Raw genomic sequence first — 8,545 nt, 5'->3', positions numbered from 1 at the left:
AGTGATGCAGGCTTCTGAACGGAGCGTTGATAACAACTTGGGCTATCCTTGTCCTCTCTGGTCCGGATGACATGGCGTCCCAGTGTTCCATAAAGAACTTCAAATCGTGACTCATCTGACCACAGAACAGTCTTCCATTTTGCCACACTCCATTTTAAATGACCCCTGGCCCAGTGCAAACGTCTGAGCTTGTGGAGCTTGCTTAGAAATGGCTTCCTCTTTGCACTGTAGAGTTTCAGCTGGCAACGGCGGATGGCACGGTGGATTGTGTTCACTGATGATGCTTTCTGGAAGTATTCCTGAGCCCATTCTGTTATTTCCTTGACAGTGGCATTCCTGTTTGAGGTGCTGTGACGTTTAAGGGCCTGGAGATCACGAGCATCCAGTAGAGTTTTACGGCCTTGACCCTTACGCACAGCGATTGTTCCAGATTCTCTGAATCTTTTGACGATGTTATGCACGGTTGATGATGATAACTTAAACGTCTTTGCTATTTAGGGGATATATTTATATTTATTTATATTTATTATTAGGGGAGTGGTGGCGCAGAGGTTAGAGAGGTGGGCTTGTGATCTGAAGATCGCCGGTTCACGGCCCGGCCCCGACAACATCAAAATTGTGGGTGGGGTAGGTGAAACACCCACACTTGCCCCCACCCTCATTCGCCCCACTCTGGGCCCATGAGCAAGGCCCTTAACCCCACCATGTGCTCCCTAAACAGGTCTCTCTTGAAAATGAGTTCTCGTGGCTCAATGAGACTACCTGTATAAATAAAGGCTAAATAAAAAAATATATATATATTTTATGCTGGGTAACACCATTCTGGTATGGCTGCACTATCTTTCTGCGCAACAATGGTGGAATTGGTGATCCTCTTACCATCTTGGCTTCTGAGAGACACTGACACTCAGAGAAGCTCTTTTTAGACCCAATCATGGTGTCAATTGACCTAATTAGTGTTAATCGGTCTTCCAGCTGTTTGTTATATGCTCAATTTCCTTTTTCCAGCCACTTATTGCTACTTGTCCCAACTTTTTTGGGATTTGTTGACACTGTGAAATTTTGAATCAATATATATTTTCCTTTAAAATGTTACATTTACTCAGATTAAACTTTTGATCTGTCATCTATGTTATATTACGAATAAAATATTGACATTTGCCATCTCCACATCTTTGCATTCAGTTTTTATTCACAATTTGTTTAGTGTCCCAACTTTTTTGGAATCCGGTTTGTAAAACCACTGCACTCAGGCTTTATATGGTGATCCTGCACTCTCTTAACCTTTTGTCAGAGCAATAGGCAAATGTTTAGTTCTGTGAAAAAGATAACAAATAGAATCTTACCTGTTGTGGATAAGTCTGAACAGCCTCAGGCTGGATACATACAGTTGAAGACAGACACACTGGAGCTGTTTGTAGGCAGCAAAATCTGGTTTGAAATTTGGCTGATAACCGCGGAGCCCCCATTATTAGTTTATTTGTCGTGACTTTAGGAGACTTAACTGAAAGTTTCTGCGAGGCTGAGGCGCCTGTCTTCTGAATGATAATAAAAAGATTCACCATAGTCTCTAACTTTTAATAAAGCAACACATTGCTAACACTCAAACCTATAAATGATAACTGGTGTGGTATAGTATTTAACAAAAAGTGTGGTGACCCCCCTTCTCAGACACGTCACTAGAACAAGTGTTTTCAGTAAATCATTGCTTCACCTGACTGGCATGTCCGAACTCCAGAAAACAAAGAATATATGACAAACATTCAAACTGTTCTTAAACAATTTTAACAAATGTTCGGCTACTACAATGATGTTCCTGCAGGAAATGCACAGAGGGCTACAGCTATGTGCTTCTGCCATCTGTGTAAAGAAGCATGCAAAGTAAAATAGACAGCAGTGGAAAGGTTTCTAAAATCTAAATCTAAAATTATTTAGGATGTAAATAGTTTTGGTCTTTGTATCCATAGCTCATCATATTTAGAATACTTCTCAAAAATTAGCTCCTTCAAAAAGCTATCTGCAACATGTAGGATACTAACTGCTCAAAGAGTACAAAACCCCACTTTTTAAAGAATCTAAACTATCCTTTTTTAGATTTATTTGACATGTGCAGTTTGTCAGGTGTGATATTTTCTGTCAGCAAAACATTGTGATGCTCAAGGCAAAAAAGCTTACACGTTTTAATTAAAAAACTAAACGTGCGTTCTCATTTTGTTTGTAGGGAATCCTAGCGGGCTGCAACTCCATGTGCGCCGGCTACCTGTTTCAACCGGATAAGCAGTACGACATCACGTACGACACCGGCGACAAGGCCATCCAGTGCGGCCGGCACGTCGACATCTTCAAGTTCTGGCTCATGTGGAAGGCCAAGGTGAGAAACGTGATCCAGCCAACAGGAACAGACATGGCACAGGTGGGAGCTGCGCTGAGGTAACCCTCACCTGTATGTCTCTACCTGTAGGGCACCGTGGGCTTTGAGCAGCACATCAACAAGTGTTTGGACCTGTCCCAGTACCTCTATAACAAGATCAGGAACAGGGAGGGGTACCAGATGGTGTTTGATGGTGTGGTGAGCATCTCTTAACTTTTTCTTACAGCTGCTTTCAGGGAACCTGTTTATTACTTACTTCCGGTAAGATGGCGCTCATGTACATGGCTTGCATTCCACCTCTGTTGATGGTGTTCGGATTATTTTGTTTTGTTTGTTTTTTATCTGTGATATAAACTCACTACTGATGTATGACCGACAACAGCTTCTGGATCTTCGTTTTTCTGTCACCGATGTCGCTTATTTGGAACAATATGAGCGTACCTCTGGACCCCCCCCCCCCTCCTCCCCCTTTGCTGGCGGACGTGCCAGCTTACTTCCGCTGCGCTCCTCATCTCCCTGCCCGGAGACTTCGCTTCAGACACCGGGAAAACGTGCTGGGCGGCTTGTAAAGCTTAAAGCCATGCACGCTGCATTTTCCTCTTCAGCTGGTGGTCATGGTTTCCATCGCCAGCTTCCCGCGTGCCCGGACCAGGTAAACAACGGAAGTTGTCGGCCGGTGCGCAGTTCGGACCGACCCGGAGGGGCTGTTATTGAAAACCTGAGGCCACTGATGCCTGCGAACTTCACCGCTGCTGGCTCCACTTTGAACAGTATCCGGATGTGTTTGGTCAACGCAAGATCTGTTACCAACAAAACTTTTATCCTCAGGGACTACTTTCAAGAGTACGAGTTGGACTTTTTCTGCATCACAGAGACTTTGATGTCTCCGGGTGAGTCCAGCGCCTTGACGGAATTATTGCCACCAAACTGTCTGTATATTAACGCACCGCGGCCATCAGGCCGGCGCGGTGGTGGATTATTAATAATATTCAAACCAACTTTTGACTGTTAACAAACTGCCCATCCCAGTTTCCCGTGCCAGCTTTGAGCTGAGCATCTTTGAACTCGGCCATTCGCCTCCGACGTTTTTTGCACTCGTCTACCGCCCACCTCGGTCTAAAGATTTCATAAATGATTTTTCTGACTTCTTGGCTGAAATCACACCAAAATATGATCATGTTTTCATTATTGGGGACCTTAATTTGGACGTGTGCTGTCAGGAGAAGCCCTTGGTTAAGGACTGTTTTGATTTATTGGACTCATTTAATCTAACTCGGCATGTAAACGGTCCCACCCAAGAGCGCGGACATACACTGGACCTTGTTTTAACTCGTGATGTGACTGTTAGTAATCTTGTTATTGGTGATAATGTTTTTTCAGACCACATGCCGGTCCAGTTTGAGTTCACCCTCCCCCATCTAAATCGTGTGTTTCTGCACGTAGTAGCTGGACCATTAACCATTTCACTGCCGCACGTTTCACAGATGTTTATAACTCTGAAATGATAACTCAGCCCCCAGTGTTTCTCACCACTACTGAGGAGCTGACGTCCCAGTTCAACTCTGTCTGCTTAAAGACTCTGGATCATGTTGCACCTGTTAAAACCAAAAAATCAAAACTCAGAGCAGAACCTTGGCTGAGTGACGTCACCAAGGCCGTTAGGCAGCAATGTAGGAGGGCGGAGCGCAAGTGGAGGAAAGACAGGCTGCAGGTCTCTATTCAAATACTTAAAGAGAGTTGGCGCCGTTATCAGAAAGCAGTAAAAGCTGCTAAATCCAAATACTTCTCTGATATAATTTCCTCAAACTCTTGCAACCCACGTGTCCTCTTCTCCACCCTAAACGCTGTTCTCCACCTCACTGAACCATCACCTCTGGAAGCCTCGACTGAGCTGTGCAAGAACTTCTTACATTTCTTTTTGGAAAAAACTGCGACCACCCGGGCTTTCATTTCCCCGCCAACTCATGACCCATCCATCCCACCTCAATTTGTATCTCTGTTTGACCATTATGAACCCATCACTCTCTTCTCTAGAGCAGGTCATGTGCAGCTTGAAACCGTCTGGTTCCCCCTTTGATGTAGTCCCCCCTCGACTACTAAAGGAGGTTTTTCCTACTCTAGGTCCGTCCATTCTTACCATAGTAAACAGTAGTTTATCCACTGGCGTGGTGCCAAAATCCTTTAAACATGCTGCTGTCCAGCATCTTCTGAAAAAAAAAACCTTGACCCCTCTGTCGTATCCAACTTCCGGTCTGTCTCCAGACTCCCATTTGTTTCTAAACTACTGGAGAAAATAGCCGAGTCCCAGTTGAAGTGCTTCCTGGAGGATTACGCCATCTTAGAGCTATTCCAATCTGGCTTTAAACCTCTCCATAGCACTGAAACTGCCCTGCTGAAGGTCTTTAATGACTGTAGTGAAATGTGGGGGACAGCTTAACTGTCGCTTCACTACTAATTAATTATTCTTAACGCTAGTTCAAGCACGAAGAATATTAATTGTTAAAATAAAACTGATTTTTTCTTTTTCGAGTTAAATTAATGCCATGTGACGAGATAACTGTGAGGATTGTTTAATCAGTGACATGAGACACTATTTTTCTTTGACCCATCAGAATAAATGCGGTCATTTATTTAACAGAATCAAAATTTAACATCAAAACATGTACACATTGATTTCTTGATCTGGTTCTGATTAATAAAAACTTGGCACGCTTTACTAACAAGACAACAGAACATTTCTGAAGGCATCTAGATTGATTTGCTGGCGAAAAGATTTACAAGAGGAGAGATTTAGAGGTTTAAGAGGAGATGGATGAAGGAAAGATGTATGTTTGTTGACCAGAATTAGCACGCTTCTTCCAACACCAGCTCAACCCTCCGGTACACTTATTGCACGACACTCGTGACGTCTCTTTACCTTTGCAGATGAGGATCAGCTCCGGTATAGATGTCCCTATTTCAACGCTACCTTTCCAGCATCTCCGGTTAAAGCGGCTGGTCATTGTCAGAAGTCGTGGCGATTTACTCCGTTCAACAAGCAAGCTTCCTTCGAAGTTGTAGGCGTTACGCCCAGGTGAATTCACAGTGAGGCGCTGTGTCTCCGCTGAGATGGACGGACCCTCGTCTCACGGTCAAATCCATCAGATACTGATTAAATCTGAAAGTTCCTTAGGAACTCTCAGGAAGACTCCATAGTCAGAGACTCCACTCAGAAGTGGAAGACTTCAGAAGACTTGAGAAGACTCCAGGAAGACTCCGGTCAAAGAAGAGTCGAGAAGACTGACTAGTTCCAGGAAGTGTTGACTTTTAAAGAGTCCTCACTTCCGGTCACTTAGTACTTCCTGATTGGTTGAAACAACCAACAGGGGGGTGTTTCAGTGATGTCAGAGGGTTATTAAAAGTCAAGAGAGGCTGCAGGAATGTTTAGGAACAATTGGTACAGACAGAGAAATGTTATGGCGAAGTGAGACAAACGCAGATGCCAATCGAAGTTATTTACCGTCTGCTAGGTTTAAAAACAAGACACTGTTCTAATAACTCGTTTTCTGACTGTCTCTGACTTTCGACCGACATCACTGACTTCTCATTCAGACAGAAGATCAAAATGTATAATTACTTTGTAAATAGACATTTAACTTGATTTCTAATTTAAATGAGGTTTAAAAATCATTAATACTGATTCACAGTTTATTTAAAATGAGTGGTTCACATCAACATTTAGAAATGGTATGAACTAAGCACACTTTGATTATCAAGATATTCTAAAATAGTAATGATAATGGAAAAATTGATTAATTCAGGATACAATTAAACAGTCTCTGGATGAGCTAATTTGTATTTCTGGATTCAAATCAATGAAATAACAGTTCCTGTCCCATGAAGGTCTTCAGAGACAGGTTGTGGTCGGAGGCCTAGTTCACTACAGTCCTCCCTTTAGAAATCATTGCCTGTCCATGAGGATGGATTCTAACATGAACTTACGCCTCTGAATGTCCTTGATCTTGATGTATTCCAGCAAGAGGAAAACAGAAGTCAAAGAACACAAAGTTTGTTTTCTCAGTCATCCAGGTATATAACAACAAAAAAGGTTGAATCATGTCATCTGGATTTCGTTTTTTTTTTTGTTAAAAAGAAACGTTTCGCCCCTCGTCCAAGAGGCTTCATCAGTCTGAGGCCAGAAGTCAAAGAAGGTAATCCCACAACGGTTTAGTTAATTCCACAATGTTGTTGGTAATTCCTTTATGTTGTTGGTTATTCCATTGTAGCAATGCTTTAACCCCTTGGAAACAAAGTCTGTAATCCATTGGAAAAAAGTCATATAATCCACAACGATAAATCCACAATGATTGGAGGTGTTGATTTATCAGCATGCAGAGGGGTTCCCTCGATTGAACTGCAGAGGCAACCACTGGATGGAGATTGGAGACCCACGTTGAAGTTGTAGGTCCCTTCAGCGAAGGTTGCTTCTGGTGGTTCCCAGTGGGTGCCATTCTGGTTCTATGTGTTATGCATTTATGTGGTTTTAGTTGGGCTTATGAGTCGGATTTTACGTAAGACCTTAACCTATATGCACCTGGTGTGTAAGCTATCATGGTGTAGATCGGCTACAGGTACCAGTTAAAGGGGGGTCATGCTGAAAAATTATATATAGGGATTTATACCTATAGAAGGGCATTCCAAACCATTTTTCCATTCCTAACTTGGTTTAAGTTAGATTTACATGGTAAAATATAGTTTGGTTCAATTGTCTGTTGTCCCTTTAGACGAACGACTTGAAGTTTGGTTTTTTGGATTCCCCCTAAATGTTTTGGAGTCTATGGCGAGACTCAACTGAAGGATTAGCTAGCCCCCTCCCCCTGAATAGGATTGTTCGAGTAGGTTCGGCTTGAGCGTCATGAGACCAATGTAGGTTATGGTACTTAAGGTAGCATTAATCTACATTGACTCCTCAAAGATTGAAGTTTAACAAATGAACTGCATTTTGGCATAGTTAAAGTCCTCTTAGTCTCTAAAGCCTGGTATCCACAGGTCTGGTTCTTGTTGTAGCCTGTTGTGTCCGGTTCTGGTGGGACCTCTATTTTTCCGTCTCCACATTGCCAATAGTTCCCGTTTAGTGGGCGGATTGTTCACCTCTAATGGGCGGATTATTAATATCAACGCACCTTACCAGCTGGTGGCGGTAGTGCTACATTAAGCTCTTTTCTAAGCACCACTAACATGTATTAGAAGAAGAAGAGCCGGAAAACAACACACAACCAAAATGGATGACCTCGATGAACTTGAAGCAGAAACAGCCGCACAGCCCGTCCTGGTCGCTGTCCCGCAAGATGGAGAGCAGGGCCGAGGTGTCAGAGATGCTCTGATGGAGTACCTCATGAGCCGTAACTTATCCTAATTCCACCCCTTAATCTTTTTTTTACCTCCCCAGCCTTCCTTAGATACAAGTGAACGTTAAAGTGTTGATTTGAAAATAAACATGGATTAATAATTATTCTTGTTTGTTTAATGTACAGACATGCCATATTACCAGGTTCGTGTAAAAATGGCAAAACGAACACTGCTGCTGTGCTTCTATCACATATGCTGCGTTTTTTAGCGGCTGTAGTTTTAAAAAAACTGTATACTCTTTAATTTTTGTTTTTAACAAAGAACCAAAACCTACAACAAGAACTTTATATTTGTTTATGCATATATACATTAATCTATTTTAATATTTATATATATATATATAGATGTCTTCAGCCAGAGACTTCTTCAGATCCTTTGTAAGACAGATGCTACAAGAGATCCTTCCTGCCCACAGCATCAGCATCTAGAACAACTCTTTAATGAAACCAGGATGATGAGTTACATTTAATTTCCCTCTGGGATTAATAAAGTCTTTTTGTAATTTGATTTGTATATATGTATGTATGTATATATATATATATATATATATGTATATATATATTTATGTATGTATATATATATATATATATGTATATATATATTTATGTATGTATATATGTATGTATATATATGTATATATATATGTATGTATATATATGTATATATATATTTATGTATGTATATATGTATGTATATATATGTATATATATATTTATGTATGTATATATATGTATATATATATTTATGTATGTATATATATGTATATATATATTTATGTATGTATAT

General features: G+C 41.4%; 1 protein-coding gene across 1 annotated transcript in view; it reads left to right on the top strand.

Moving 5' to 3' along the window:
- gad3 (glutamate decarboxylase 3) overlaps window positions 1-8,545 on the top strand; it is a 54,183-nt gene that overhangs the window by 25,398 nt on the left and 20,240 nt on the right. Inside the window, exons 15-17 of the mRNA XM_037682061.1 lie at window positions 1,834-1,876; window positions 2,222-2,371; window positions 2,462-2,569. Of these exons, the coding sequence (XP_037537989.1) occupies window positions 1,834-1,876; window positions 2,222-2,371; window positions 2,462-2,569 (301 nt within the window). The remainder of the gene's footprint in view (window positions 1-1,833; window positions 1,877-2,221; window positions 2,372-2,461; window positions 2,570-8,545) is intronic.

This window comes from Nematolebias whitei, chromosome 9 (genome assembly GCF_014905685.2).
Source record: "Nematolebias whitei isolate Nwh7 chromosome 9, NemWhi1, whole genome shotgun sequence".
NCBI lineage: Eukaryota > Metazoa > Chordata > Actinopteri > Cyprinodontiformes > Rivulidae > Nematolebias > Nematolebias whitei.
Note: the sequence above shows the minus strand (reverse complement) of the source record. Positions and strands in the feature narration are given on the sequence as shown.